Source organism: Fringilla coelebs (assembly GCF_963513975.1).
Source record: "Fringilla coelebs genome assembly, chromosome: 17".
Lineage (NCBI taxonomy): Eukaryota > Metazoa > Chordata > Aves > Passeriformes > Fringillidae > Fringilla > Fringilla coelebs.
Genome location: NC_140043.1, coordinates 6,084,329 through 6,099,485, shown reverse-complemented (window position 1 = coordinate 6,099,485; position 15,157 = coordinate 6,084,329). Strand labels below are relative to the sequence as shown.

At 49.5% G+C, this 15,157-nt stretch overlaps 1 protein-coding gene across 3 annotated transcripts in view; it reads left to right on the top strand.

Moving 5' to 3' along the window:
* The window catches only part of TBX5 (T-box transcription factor 5), a 79,537-nt gene extending 64,881 nt beyond the window's left edge, over positions 1-14,656 (top strand). For all 3 annotated transcript variants that reach the window (XM_084216921.1, XM_084216919.1, XM_084216920.1), the window contains exons 8-9: positions 5,013-5,239; positions 13,565-14,656. In XM_084216921.1, the coding sequence (XP_084073047.1) occupies positions 5,013-5,239; positions 13,565-14,142 (805 nt within the window). In that variant the 3' untranslated portion in view covers positions 14,143-14,656. The remainder of the gene's footprint in view (positions 1-5,012; positions 5,240-13,564) is intronic.
* The last annotated feature ends 501 nt before the right edge of the window (positions 14,657-15,157 follow it).

The window sequence follows — 15,157 nt, the reverse complement described above, 5'->3', positions numbered from 1 at the left end:
GGCTGCTCTGCAGTCCCCCCTCAGAGAGGGGTCGTGTTTAATCAGAGGCTGAGACTGCAGGAAGGCCTCAGTAATTCCTCTCCTACCATTTCCTTTCCAGCCCTAGTTTATCCCCTTCCAGACAGCCTCTTGAGAGTGGTTCAATTTTATTTCAATATGCTGGAAATCAGCTGAAATGAATGCACACTGACAAATGAGTTTGGTTTGATTTTTTTTCCCTGGGAGATGATCTGTTTATTCCAGGGACTTTTTTTTCCTCCCTTCTTCCTTTTGCTGTGTCTGCTATGGCTGAATTCCATTCCTTCCCTCCTCTTGAGCCTCAGCAGGAAGGACAGCTTGTGGCCTGGGAACTATAAACCCCAAAGCCACTCAGTTGTGCTTGCACATCTGGAATTCAGGGTTGATTCTGCACTGGGTAGAGGGGACAGCACTGATGGGGTGACAAATAATTGTCCTTTTGTTGGGACTGCCCAAGGAGGAGTTAAAATCTCCTGGAAATTTGGAAAGAGTGGAGAGGAATCCCTGTGTTCAACCTTGGGTCAGGTTTTAGACTTAGATTTGATATTATGAACAAGCTTTAGACAGTTCAAAGATTTCCAAGGCTGCTGTAAAAACATGGAAAGGAAATCCTTTCCCATGTCATGCTTCACTTTGATCTCCAACAGATCCTTGGGATCTGATATTTAATAAATCTTTTGAAGCTTTGGTGCCATGAGCTACAGCAGCTCTGGAAAACCTTGAGGTATCCAATGTTTTGTTGCAGAAATATGAGGACTGTCTTCTAAAATAACTTGTTTAGCCAGTAGGGGTTGTATGCTTCAATGCAGGAGCTTCCTGATTCTAAATTGTGGATTTTTGAAGAGGTTTTTTACCAGGTTTTTATCTGGCAGCTTCATTTACTATGCCTTGGCTGGTACATCAGGAAACTTCACATCTGCACATGAAAATATATGGAAAACTTTCATTCTCTTAGAGTGTAGTAATAAGCAAGAAAGTGAACTGGATGTTGCTCTGTGCAGGTCTGTATTTATAATTTTTCCAGTTCTTAGTAATTTGCAGTGGCCAATAAGGCTTCTGCTTCTGAGATTTCAAAGGAGCAAATTCAAGATGATTTTGCATTCTTTGCTGACTGTGAGTTTGTGGCAGAAGTGATCTTACAAAACTCTTGAGTCTGTCGTGGTGAGAGCATCGTTTGGCCAGGGAAAGGGGAAGTTGTCATGAGAGAAAATGAGAGTGAGTTTCTAATTCCGCCTGGCAGAGGTGGGATTTGGGATTGCAGGAGGGATTCGCTTGCCAGGCCTGATCTGCAGGGTGGGAGCTCTCTGAGGAATTTGAAGTGTAGTGTGGGTGCTGCTGGGAAGTTCTGCAGAGCAGCTGTCCAGCCCTGTGGATTTGGGGAACCTCTGGCCAGGTGGGAGGCAAGAACAAAGTCCAGACTTCAGCACTGATAGCCTTGGACCTCATCCATTATTTCTTTTCCCAAGTTTTAACAAAAATCAAAATACTACACAGCGCCTTGTGCTGCTCCTCCCTGTTCCCTTCTGCTATTTTAATATAGAAGCTAAATATTCATTATTAGCATCCAATAGACTTTAAATAGACCAGGGACAGGTTTTTTCCTTGTAAATTCTTTTCCCAATCAATTTTTTTAAAAAATTCCTTTAGTTTTGCAATTTTTAATGCAAAAATGAAAGTAGTATATTAACAACCCATGTAAGACTAACATATTTACCCAGAAGCATCAACAACCTCATCCTTGCTATGTGGACAATTTCCTACATTGCTTAAGTCAAGGTTTAATGTTTTTCCCCCCCTTCTTACTTCGCTACAGGGTTTTTTTTTGGACAGCAACATTTTTGGATATGACAGAAATCTTTCATTCTATTAAACTATAGCTCAGGATGACAACCACTACTTTGGGAATAGTGACTTAAAAAAAAAAAATTTTTGATCCATTTAAGTTTGTCCTTCAGTCTTTAAAAATAGGTGTGCACTTTACATGCTGAGTGGGTTCAGGAAAAAATAGAAATATTTTGAGATGATTGCTGCTTTAGAAGATACTAAAGATTTATTCCAGCTCAGCTCCTATAAGGAGGAATATGCAGAATTACAGAGATAACGGCCTTTGTGCATTGAAAAACGTGAAAGTGAAAGAAAACACTTTCCTTCATCTCCCTCCTCCAGCAGCTGATTTTTTGGCAAAAATAGCACCCAACATGTTTTGACTGAAATGGAAATGTTTCAGTCTGGAGAGAAGTTATTGCGATACCTCCTGGGAATTGCTGTTTGGAAACTTGGTGACTCCAACCTGCTCCCTCCTGAGTGACTCCCAGCTCCTGCTGTATCCCCCAGAGCATCACAGTCCTCTCTTCTGGCCATGGAGATTCTCCTGTTCCCTGGGAAATGCAGGCTGGAAGGAATCTGGAACCCAACACCCCTGTGCTCTGGCACTTGGGGTTCAAGTATTGCTGTTGCTTGGCCTGAAAGGAGCTGAGCTTCCCTTTGGCCACCAAAGGAGGAATTCCTTCACTGGAAGGGTGCTCAGGCCTTGGGATGGGCTGCCCATGGAGGTGGTGGAGTTTCCATCCCTGGAGGTGCCCGAGGAATGACTGGATGTGGCATCCAGTGCTCTGGTGCAGTTTACAATGCGTTGATCAGAGGTTGGACTCGACCTTGGAGGTCTCTTCTGACTTTCATGATTCTAGGAAAATAGTTTTTCATCAAGAAATAAAAGCCCTAATCAGGTTGTTCACTTCTCCTGCTCTCAGCTCTCCATTGAAAGAGAGAGAAGTGATGGTTTGGGTGAGAAGTATCTGGGGTGGGGATGGCTCCCCAGTGTTTGTGTGGGGCTTGGCACAACAAGGGCCTGACCTTTATGGGGTCCCACTGAGAATTTATTGCCAGAAACCCCCACGGAGATCACGTTCCAAAGAGATGGCCTTTGAAAAAGGTCATAGAATCACTGAGGCTGGAAGACACCTCTAGGATTTCATCCAGATTTACCCACTGTGGCCAAACCTACCAGTGCAAGATGTTCCTAAGTGTCACATGGCCTGGCATCATGCCATGAGATGCCCCTCTCTCTCCTCCACTGGAGCTCTCAGGTTCCCACTGGGAAACAACATCAGGCTCTGTCATTGTTTGGGAATTGGATGTTGGCTGTGTGGGGCTGAGAGATGAACCCAGTCACTCCATGCAGCCTCTCCTCAGGAAGGAGAGCTAAGGGCACATCCAGGAGTCACCTCCTTGCAAGTGATGTCCTTGGAAGGGAAACAAGGTGAGGATGCAGCTTAGGGGTGTCGTGTTGGTTCAGTTTTCATGGAGGATCACAGTGTGAAGGTGGAACAGCCAGCTCAAAACTATCACCTGGGAGGGCTGGGAGATCCCTTAGAATCCAGAAGATCTGAGGGTCATCCCTGAGGTTTGATGGCCACAGGTCTTGACCTTCACCAGAAGCCACCAAAGCTGTGCTCCAGCTAAATCTCCTGGTGGAATTAAATGCTGGGTGTCCACAGGCAAGTCCTCTGAATCCCACCACAAATCCTGGCATCCACTGCTGCCCTGAATATCCAAGGGACAAATCTCTGCCTCCTCCCAGTCCATCTCTCTTTTGTTCCTCGTGCACAGCCTGGATTTTAGTCCTGAGCAAATGCTGCTTCCAGAGGATGAAACCCCACCTTTGGAGCAGGCTGTCCTTGGCATGCCCCCAGTTCCTGGGCTTGGGAAAGCTTTCATGGCCCAACCAGAGCCACATTTCTTTGGGGTTGAGCTCCTGGGTGAATTTCCCTTCCATTCCAGCTCGGTTGATGATGTTTCTGGCAGCCAGCACAGCAGTGGTTTGGATGAAAGCTCCCTGCTGGCCTAGGTTTATATGATTGCTATTGTTAAATTTGGTAAATAAGTTCTGAGTTCTACAGTGATAGATCCTCCCTGAGGGCAGTCTCTGCAAGTTCAGGGTTCTTCCTCTGCATGGAAGTGGCCAGGTGAGCCTGTGGATGGCATTGAAGGAGCTGTCCTTGCTCCACAGCAATGATTTTCGATAGGTGAAGAGGGTACCTCAAAGCCAGCTTGGTCCAATGGTTACAGACTCAGAGGAGAAAACTTGTGTTGGAATCAGCACTTTGTGGCTGCTCTGAGCCTGGTGACACTTTGGGGTGCTGTACTACCTGATCTTTATGCATTTTATTAAGTCTTGGGTTCAGGAGGAGACTTTTACCTCACCTGAAGTGTCTGACACCCCCTATTCAGCTTCAGCTCTCCTTGCAGAGAAGGAATTCTCTTTGGGGTTGTCACATTGCCAATGTGTTTGGAGAAACATCTCCAAAAAGCACCAGAGGGTCTTTGAGGAAAGGGGATTTCCAGCCTGTGTTGGCAAAGCATCCTGACTTCAAACCAGATCTGGGGGCAAGAGAACAATCCAGATTTCCCTCCCATCCTGGCTCTGCTGAGGCTCTGGTGTGCATCAAATCCCAGTGATTTATTTATTTCTCTTTTCTGAGCTTGGTCCGTGTTGCAGGGATCCCCCATCCAGGACAAGCAAGCTGACAGACTCCAGGCAAAAAGAATGGGGACAACTACTATAAGGGGAAAAAAGTAGACCTAAATATTTAATTAATTTCTAATTCAGCTTGGCAGAAATGCTGGTTTTATTTACATGCATGTGCATATTGAAAATGCATTACAAACAGCATACTGCCCATAAATGCTACAATATGTAAATAGAAATCTTGTTTATTTTGCTGAAACTGCATTTATATATTTTATATGTGTGTATAAAATAGTGGTGGTTGAAAAGGCATGAATTTAAGGGGACTAAAAGGAAAGGGAATAACAAGTTCTGCATGGATAAAGTGTGACGGGACTGAAGCCTCCAGGGAGGAATATCTGCATTTCCCTGAAAGCCAAAACAAACTCCATGACACTAATGTGCTGCCTTCATTTATGAATCCTCTGATCTATTTATTAATTGATTGCTTTGCTGACTTGTTTCTCTTCTGTTTCTTTGCTTGTAGTAAAGAGTACCCGGTTGTTCCCAGGAGCACAGTGAGACAAAAAGTGTCCTCGAATCACAGCCCCTTCAGTGGTGAGACCAGGGTCCTTTCTGCCTCCTCCAACCTGGGCTCCCAGTACCAGTGTGAGAACGGGGTGTCCAGCACCTCCCAGGACCTGCTGCCTCCTGCCAACCCCTACCCCATCTCCCAGGAGCACGGCCAGATCTACCACTGCACCAAGAGAAAAGGTCAGAGCTTGCCTGCTCCCTGCTTCGTGTTTTCCCCCTCCCAACATGACTGTCAGCATTGTTTCCTGATGGTTCCCCTTGGACAGCTCCAAGGATAACTGCCTTTGTGGGTAGAAAAGCATCAAAGTGAAAGAAAGAGAGTATTTTAGATATTCAGTGAGAAAATACTTTCCTTTGTCTCCCTCCTCCAATAGTTGATTTTTGGCAAAAATAGCACGCAACAAATGATGCGGGAGGATGAGCAAGGCATGAGGGTTGTGGGCAGCTCCCCCAGGCTGGGCTGGGAAACTCTAAAATCCCATTTCTGTTGGGAATGAGCTGTTTGGAGGGCTGGCAGCGCCTTTCACCCACCATGAATCCACATTTGGAAAGATAGCGGGTGCTGGAGATAAAGATGACTTATCTTCAGCCCCTCAGACAGGGTTAATCTCCAAGTGGAGATACCTTGACAGTTTGTATTTTGCCCAGTTTTCAACTCGGGGCTGTCTCACAGTTGGGAGACAGCTTTCTGTCTGCAGAAATGCTCAGGCTAATGAAGGGTGCCTGGGATTGAAACCCATGATATCCATGGTCCTTCCCTTCTGCTGCCACTGAGCTGCTTTGACAGAGCTTCAGGGATCAAACTGTGAGGGCTTTCCAGTGACTGCTCAGCTCGTCCTGGCGTGAAGAGCCCCCTGATAGTGCTGGGATAATTGTTCTGGGCAGGCATCAGGGGTCTGTGGTGTCTGCCCTCCTCTCCCAAAGCAGTGGGAATGCTTCAACGCAGCACCACTTGTAGGACTGAGATAGCAAAAGCCTTAGACCAGTTTTACTTGGAAACAAATAGGGGATTTCCAGGGCTGGATGCAAGAAGGGGTGGCTGGGGGCTGGTTTCTGCCAACCCTGTTGCCCTTCTTGGGATTTCCTCTATGGAGAAGCTACCAGAAGGCAGCAAGCACCAAGGCAGCAGGAATTTCTCCCCACAGCAGAGCCCTTCCCACTTCCCTGCACCACCCTATCAGTCAGACACATGTCATTATTTTTAGCAACATAACCCCTGGAGCACTGGGATGTGCAGACACACAGTCTAAGGTAGGGAGTGCTGGCAGAGGAGGCAAGAGGGCCGTGGAAATCTCTCCCACATCCTTGGTGAATCCCCCAGATATTGTAGGAGCACGTGGGTTGTGTACAGGTATGCAAAGTAAAAAAAAAAAATCCCTGAGAAATCCTAATATTTTCCTGAGGTAAACAGTGGAAAACAGGTGGCATTTTCTGTCCCCTCCAGGTGACTGTGCTCACATAGAATGTGCCAGAGCGGGGATTGGAGATGGGCACGCTGTAAGGCAGGGAATGGGGAGATGCCCAAAGCGTCCCCCAGGTCAGAGGAGGGGTGTGTGACCTGTTTAACCCCTGCACTGCTGCGGGGTGAGGCGCTGGGCTGCTGCAAGGTGATCCCTGCGATCCCTCCTCAGCACTGGGAGCCCTTTCTCAGCTCCTCCGTCCTGGGAGCTGAGCTCTCACCTCTGCTCTTCCCGCTTTTCCAAAGCTAACCAAAACAAGCTGGCCCAAATGACAGCCAGCCCCCGGGACAGTCCCTGACTGCTGCGCGTCCCTGCCCCGCGGGGCAATTCATCATTCGCCTCCGCGCTGGAACGTGATAAGGAACCAACAGAGGTTTCCTTCCAGTTTTGGGATTCCCGCTAAGTGCTGTCTCCATGGGTGGTTTCCCTCAATCCCCCAATTATCTCACTTCCTCTTATTGTCACAAAAGGCACGGCTATCTGCCCCGCGGTGAAGCTCCCCGGCCCTCAGGGCCTGCGGGCCCGGCGCGGGGCAGGCCCGGGCAGGCCGAGCCCGCAGGCCCCGCGGCCCCTCCTTATCTCTGCCGTGCCCGAGCGGCACAAGCAGTTAAGGGCCTTTTATCAGAGCCGCCAAAGCTTTCATCAGAGAGGAGCAGCGTCCTGCCCGACACCGACACCGGCGGCTTCTTCCTCCAGGCTGGGTGTCCCGGCAGCCTGAGCCTCCGCTCCTCTCCCTGAGCCGCCTTCTCTCCCCTCCCCGTGCCTTTGGTAAATGGAAAACAGCCACCAGGGCTTAGAGGAAAGAAACACAAAGTTAATGGGAACCAGAGAGCCAGCCTGAGCTGCCAAGCAGCTCTTTGCGAAGTGAAATTAATTAAAAGGGAAAAAAAAAATTCGCTAGAGATGAGCGATTTGGGTTGGATAAATCAGAGCGTGATCCAAGGTTTCATGTCACTGAGCGTGGAACTCCCTTCCAGCACCAGCAAGGATCTGTGTTGGACATGAGAAAATAATCCTATGGATGATAATCCTCTTTTGGTTTTGCTGTTCCAGCCTCTCATTTCTGAGTTTTCCCTCATAGTTCTCCTGCTTTCCTACATTGTGCTTAACAGATATCAAGGCTCACCACCTCAGAAAACTCAAAAGCAAGAGTTTGTCTGCTCCTACTGTCCCTCTGTCCATTTTCTGGACTGGAAATCTCATTGATTGTGTTGGACTCTCCACTCCCCAAGCACTGACTCCTCCTCAGGCAGTTTAGGATTTATCTCGAGAGGATTATTTCCTTTCCCAAGGCTGTGGTTACGGATAAGTGCTCTTGGGGGCAGAGGGCAGTTCAGCTGGCTTTGGGACCAGCTGCTGTCTGCATCTTCTGGGGTGAATTCCAAGCCAGTCTCCTTCCAGCTTTGACATCTCCTGAACTTTCTCTGCCTCCTCTTCAATCAGAGGCAAGCCTTGGGTCAGGCTCAGTTAGGGACAGGTCTGTGCTCACCCAACTCAAAGGAACCTTGTTCAACTTCTGCTTTCCTGGTGACCTAAGACAAGGATAAGTCTCTGGCAGTGTTGTTCTTAGCTGTCAAGGCAAGATGGATTCACTGTGGAGATCTGATATGGAATTACATTAGGGGAGAGCAGCAGGGCTGCCAGGGATGTTATCTCTGAAGGCTCCCCTGCTTCAGGGAGGTGATGCTCTCCTGGCTGAGGAAGGAAGGAAGGACACATCCCAGAGCTCCTAATCTGGTGATTCCTGGTGTGCAGGTGGGAGGGCAGGGTCACAGCATTGGGAATGACCCCGGTGCACTGCAGTGGGGTTGCTCTGCCAGGAATGGGGAATGGCAAGGATCATCCTGCCTTGTGTCCCAGCCCCACACTGGGATTGCTGATGGCACGTGACAAAGTCACTGGTCTTGAGAGGATGGACTACCTCCAACCCTGCATCTCATCAAGGAGTGGCCTCAGCTCTTGATGTGGATTTTTAGGCTGACACAAGGAGCAGTTGGAGCTTTGTCTTTTCTCTCTTCTTTCCACCTCTCCCTCTCCCATTGTTGTGCTTGGAGAAGCCCAAAAGGCCTCACCAGCAGGCAGCTTGCCTTGTGTCTTTCATTTAGCCCCACATCCCAGTTAGGATACTGGGCCTTGTTTTCCCTTGTATTATCCTCTCTCTCAGATATCCTGTGGACTAAAGAGTCATCCCTCTAAACCTCTGCTCCCTCCCAGCCTTACACAATCCCAACCACTTGGCAGATTTCTGGGATGCTTGTGATGCTGAACAGGAGGCAACTGGAACAGCCTCTCTCTGGGGAGGTTATAAAAGTTGTCAAGTTGGCACTGTGAGGGAGAAGAGGGACGTGGCAGAATGCACTGGCTCCAACCGGTGGGGACCGTGTCCTTCAGCCCCCTAACTTGGACATCACCCTGGGGAAGGATTTATGTTTCATCTCCTTCCTGCTCTGATGAGGTCAGTGCTGGTACAGCAATGCCTTTCCACCTTCTCCTCAAGAACAGGCACTGTCAGGGTGCACAGACCTCTTTGTTGACTGAACCAACTTCTCCCACATCCCACCCAGCTCTGTTTTTTCCCTCAAAGAATCTGTAGGACAAAATTCAGGCATGGGATATCTCCTTGGAGGACACACTGCTCACCCTGCTGATGTTTGGAGATGTGATGAGCTGGCCAAGGCTCGGGCTGTGCTGCAGCTGGAGAGATGCAGTGGAGCCCAGGGCAGGGTGGCTGTGGGATGCTGAGGGTGAGGAAGGGACTCCCTGCATGGGGAGGAGATGTTCAGGGAGCTGGGGTGCACCCAGCTCTTGCTGAGCAGCCACATTCTTGTGGCACTGTAGTTTGATATCCCTAATGAGGAAAGGCTGAGGGAGCTGGGCCAGTCTTGGCTAAGAGGGGACCCCATCAGTGTCTGCAGGGAGGTGCCAGGAGATGGACCAGGCTCTGCTCCATGGTGTCCAGCAGCAGGACAACAGGTAGGAACTGATGCTTGGGAGGTTCCACCTGAACATAGGGAAGGACATCTTTCCAGTCAGGCTGCTCAGGAAGATGTGGAGTCTCCTCTCTGGAGATATTCCAGAATTTTCTGGACACAATCCTGTGCCATGTGCTCTGGGATGACCCTGCTGGAGCAGGGAGGTTGGACCAGATAAGCCACTTCCAGCCTGACCCATTCTCTGACCCCCCTCTCCTGTCAGAGGTGCCTGCCGTGCCTCTGCAGGGGAGTGCTGGCAGCTTGCTGCCTGTGGAACAGATTCCAGCTTCTGGGGGTTGGATAGTCCCTGTCCCACAGCCCTGTGGTGTTCAATACAACACAGCCATATCACAAGCAGTGAGATATAGCTGGAATGGCTGGCGTGTCTTAGGTTCCATGGCCCAGGATTTAGGGCTTATTTTCCCTCTAGAGATGTTCACTTTGATTGAATCTGCCTTGCCCTTTTCTTCTTGGACAACCTTTGTCACTCTTGCACCCTGGTATTGGTTCTTCAGGCTTGTGCCAGATCCATGCTGGAATCCAGACTGGATAAAACAACAGAGTTAGTGATAATCACCCATTGTGTGTCCCTCACAAAGTCAGGATGAACCTCCTGTAACGCCCTGGAAGTGTGGGTGAGCTCTGAAAACCAAACGAGTCGTGTCCCATTCTCCATTGTCTTCCACCCTAGGGAGATGAGTGTCATCTGTGGGGAAGGAGCTCTCCTGATTTACACCAGGGGGAGAGAGGGAGGCCCAGCACACCCTGAAGTCCTGAGGGTTTCCATGTTTGCATTTCATTCTACGTGGCCCGAATCTTGGAATTGGGCAAATTCCATTTAAAAAGCCATTTGCGTGGTATTTACAGCCCAGCTGGAAGTAGTAAATACCGGAAATCTTGGAAGCGCTCATGCTCTCGCTCAAGCTCCTTCATTAGATAGATCATCAAATTCCTTGTGAGGGAGCCAGTTTCCAGCCCATTCTTCAGGCTCCGTTTTCCTTGGATTCACTTCAGAGCAGCTTCTCCCTGGCGCTGGCAGCTCCCCCTGCTTGGCAGCACCTCCTGCTTTTTGAGGTTTGTGCAGCATCGAGGGGCTGCTCCCTAGAGCTGATCACCACCCTTGGCTTCCAAGAATAGCAGCAATAGGGGGAGATGGTCAGGATATCTCTCAGGATGGCCAACAACTCCTCTGAGGGCTCAGTGGCACCTGGAAAAGGACAAGGAGCTGCTGTCAGGGAACCAACACCAGGAATGAAACCCTGAGCAGGCTGTTACACATCCCCTGTGTCCTGCTTACATTGATAAGAGGAGGTAAGAGGACCTTCAGGGACAGGATTGTCCCTTGAGCTGCACTGTCCAGGTTCCAGAGCCTGTGAGGATGAATTGAAGCTGCAGCCTTTGGCGTTGCATGAGAGAGCTGTTGGTCTTGTGCTCCTTTTGTCATTGAAGATGTCCCCTTTCCACCCTAAAGCTGCTCCACACACCGGGGGATGCCCTCCAGCTGCTCTGTGCCGGCTCTGATCTCCTCTGTGAGGAGGGGTGGGACAAGACCAGAGAGCCTGGACTGCTGTAAATCCCTCAGGCAGCACCAGCTGAGGCTCTCTGCTCTGCCCCATCCCACCTCAGGATGCACATGAACCATTCTCTTCCCTCTCTAGCATTTTGAGGCTCCATAAATAGGAAGATCACTGGGAAGAGGGGCAGGAGGACAGGCAGAAGCTGTTAGGGCAGGCTGGAATCCTTTGGTAGTGCCTAGGTCCTGTCTGGAGATGGGAACAAGGTGCTTACACACCTTAAAATCCCCTTCCACATAAAACTTCAGGGAACCTGCTCTAGACGGACCAGCAGAGTGATCCTGAGAGCTTACAGAAGGACAGAGGGCACTTATGGGGTTTCCACTGAAATCCTAGTTGGCTTTGTTTTTTCTCTTCACCTGTGATGGATTCTGGAAGTGGCTCCATGACACTGTGACTCTGCCCAGCTGGGCTGTGGCAGGCAGTGAAATGTCTGGGCTAAATGGAAAAATCAGCAAGCTCAGGTTGTAAGTCAGGCTGTTTTACACCATGGAAAAACAGAGTTTGACTGGTTTGTGTTGTATATTTAAAAAAATCAAAATAAAATAAACAGTCAAACCCCAAGCCAATGATTTCTGGTGCCAGCAGAGTGATGCGGTTTAATGCTGAAAACTTTATTAGCAGAACAATGCTGCATTTTACAAGACATTGTTTTTCCACCCCAGTGTTCTTATTACTCAGCGGTGGGTCAGGAATCCAAACTTTTTACACTGTCCATAAAAGCTCCAGCTCAGGCTGTTCTTCCAGATGTATCTCCTGTCATGGAGCTGAGATCAGGAGAGAGGTTAGACCTGTGCCTCCAGCTTTTGGCTTTCAGGGGACCCCATCCTTTCCCCTGCTCCTACAAAAGCTGAGCTGGATTGAGGAGGATGGCACATTCCTGCATCTCCCTGCTCATTGTTTCAAAAATGGGATGGAATTGCTCTTTTATCTCATCCTGCTTCCCACCCCAATGTACAGGGAAGGCAGAGGAGAAACTTGATTATCAGAGCTCTGCATTGCTGAGGTGAAGGAGGCAGGCTTTGATGTTGTCAGGAAGAACGAAATGGGACTGTGGCTTTCCAGCTGAATTTATGGGACCTGCTCTTTGTGGGATTGTTGAACCAGCAGCAGTTGTTCCATCTGGACTTGGAAGACCCCTGGGTGGGAACAAGGGGTCACTTTGCATGCAGCTTCCAGGAGAGCCCTCGTGGCTGTTCAGGGCAATAAGGGTTATGTGCATGTGTGTGTTTAGAAGAAACAAAAGATGCCTGCACTGCCCACCTGCCCCTCCTGAGGGTGTGACATGAGCATTCCCCTCAGAGCAGCCTGGCAGGAACACTTCTGTGCCTCTTGTGGGGCAGATGTTCTCAGTCCTCCTTTCTGGGCAACTGTTCGGGGTTTGTTTCCCCACTGTATTTTGGGGGTGGAAAAAATTACAGCTCAAAACACATTGGTGTGGAAAAATTGTAAAGGGTAACTTGCTCCAAATTTCTTTCAAATCTGACCCCTGTTCAAAGGGTGCAGCCAGGACAGCTCTAATCAAGTGGGATGTTTTTCTGCCTGCACCAGAAATCTTGTTTTTGAAGCAGCAGCAGCAAAGTTAATCCATGTCAGAACAGCTCCCCTTCCCTTGCCACACTGTCCTTAAAATCTCTTGGTGAAGTGCTCATCCCTGGGAATTTTGCCATCCATTCCAGCAGAGCTGGATTTGATTTGATGACCCTGTGAATGAATAAATAAGTGCACATTCATTTATTCATTTGGCCTCACCCTGGAGATTTCACCTAAATTGTTTATCTCCTTCCCTCTGCTGGCCTGGGATGCTGCAGGAAACAAAGGGCTCTGCAAGATGTGCCTTGTTGTTTCTAGCTGTGAAATTTACTTTTCTCCTTTGTTCCCCTTGGCTCCAGCACACGGCCCCGTGTGGATTTATGTGCCCACAGCCCTGTGTGGATTTATGTGCCCAGCTGCCTTGGCACAGCTGAAGGCTGGGGCTGTCAAACTCCAAATCTGATTGTCCCAACCATGCCATCACTGGTGCTCTCTTGGGAGGATATTATTGCGATCTCCTTTTTTGTCTCTTTTTATCATTTATATTTTTTCATGGAAATATTTGTTGTAAGGGATTTGAGTTGACAGCATCAGCTCTGAGCCTCCTGGGGGAGAGTGGGGATCCTGGTAGGTGCAGAGGTCACAGGCAGATGTTATTCCTCAGGTAAAAGTGGCAGCAGGAAGGAGATGGGGAGCATGTGAGGCGATCACCAAGCAAGATAAACCTCAGGATCCCTCCAGCATCTTGATTTTCCTCCCAGAGCTCCTGGCTAATCCCTTCCCCACTCTAGCAGAGAAGGCCAAGCGCAAGGCTTGGTTTCCACAGGATAGATGAGATCAGTTCCAGGGAAATGATGGGGATTTACACCGAGGGAATGTCCTCAGTAAGAGCAGGACTGCAGAGAGGGAGGTTCAGCCTCGGGCACATTATCATTAGTGGCTACCAGGACTTTTCTCTCCCAACAGATGAGGAATGTTCCACCACCGAGCATCCCTACAAGAAGCCCTACATGGAAACCTCTCCAGCAGACGAGGACCCTTTCTACAGGTCCAGTTACCCTCAGCAGCAGGGACTGAACACGTCGTACAGGACTGAGTCGGCGCAGCGCCAGGCCTGCATGTACGCCAGCTCGGCGCCGCCCACGGAGCCCGTGCCCAGCCTGGAGGACATCAGCTGTAACACGTGGCCCAGCGTGCCCTCGTACAGCAGTTGCACAGTGTCTGCCATGCAGCCCATGGACAGGTTACCCTACCAGCATTTCTCTGCCCACTTCACCTCGGGGCCGCTCATGCCCCGCCTGGGCAGCGTGGCCAACCACACGTCGCCCCAAATCGCAGACACCCACAGCATGTTCCAGCACCAAAGCTCTCACCAGCCCATCGTGAGGCAGTGTGGACCTCAAACGGGCATCCAGTCCCCTCCCAGCAGCCTCCAGCCGGCGGAATTCCTGTATTCCCACGGCGTGCCTCGAACCCTGTCGCCCCACCAGTACCACTCTGTGCACGGCGTGGGGATGGTGCCAGAGTGGAGCGAGAACAGCTAACCAGGGGGGCAGGGAACGCCAGAGCCACGGGAAAATCCCAGCAAACGGGAGAAGGAAAAGGAAAAGAATCCACCTGTTGATAACAAAGCGTTTTGCAAGACTCCTTGAAGTGAATGTTCACCGCTAGCACTCGAGAGGGACGGACACTGACTGAAACCACGGCTGGAAGCCATCGGCCTCGCTGGGACTTGCCCTGACCCCCTCTTTGTTTTCTTTGGTTTCTAAAGAAAAGCCAGCAGCCCAGCACACTTCTGTCCCTCCACGGTCCCACCCAGTTTGTGTTGCTGCCACCACCCTCGTCCCCCCCCCCGCTCTTTTTGTTCTCCAAGGGACACCAAACTCCTGCTGCCTTTCTCACCACGGTCAGAATGCTTGAACGAGAACAATTAGGATGTTACTTTTTTTTTTTTTGTGGTGTTGATGTTGACAATGTTATATAATAAATAATAATATATATTTTTTTCTTTCCATTTTCTCAGAAAAAAAGACACCGGCCCTTTTGACCAAGGGTGGATTTTGGAGTGGTGTTTCTTTTTTTTTTTTTTTTTTTTTTAGTTAGTGTTATCTTTACTTTTCAACAGAGAGCGGTACTGAGAACCCCCAAATAAATCCATAAATCCAGTACCTACCTCACCCAGGCATTGTACCAAGAGTGAAATTACTCCCACAGGGAGCAGTTTCCTTACAAATCCCCCAAAACTGTCTCCAGGAATCATTCCATGAACCATCCCCTCATCTCCTTTCCCACTTGTAATTCTCTCACTCCCCTTCCCATCTCCTGGTCTTTCCTGGTCCTTCAGCCATCTCTGACAGAAGTATGGGGTTATTTCCAAGCTTGCAAACATCCCCAGCTTGAGTCCTGCTGGATTTTTAGCACCATGTGGAAAGCCAGGCTCTGAGCCAGCTGCCACAGGGGGAGAGGGGGGAGAGGATTCAGACACTGAGAGGAAAAAGTTTGCTCGCCAAAATGATGATGACGCTTGTTTGCAATCCCAGGCTTTCATTTTCTCCTGTG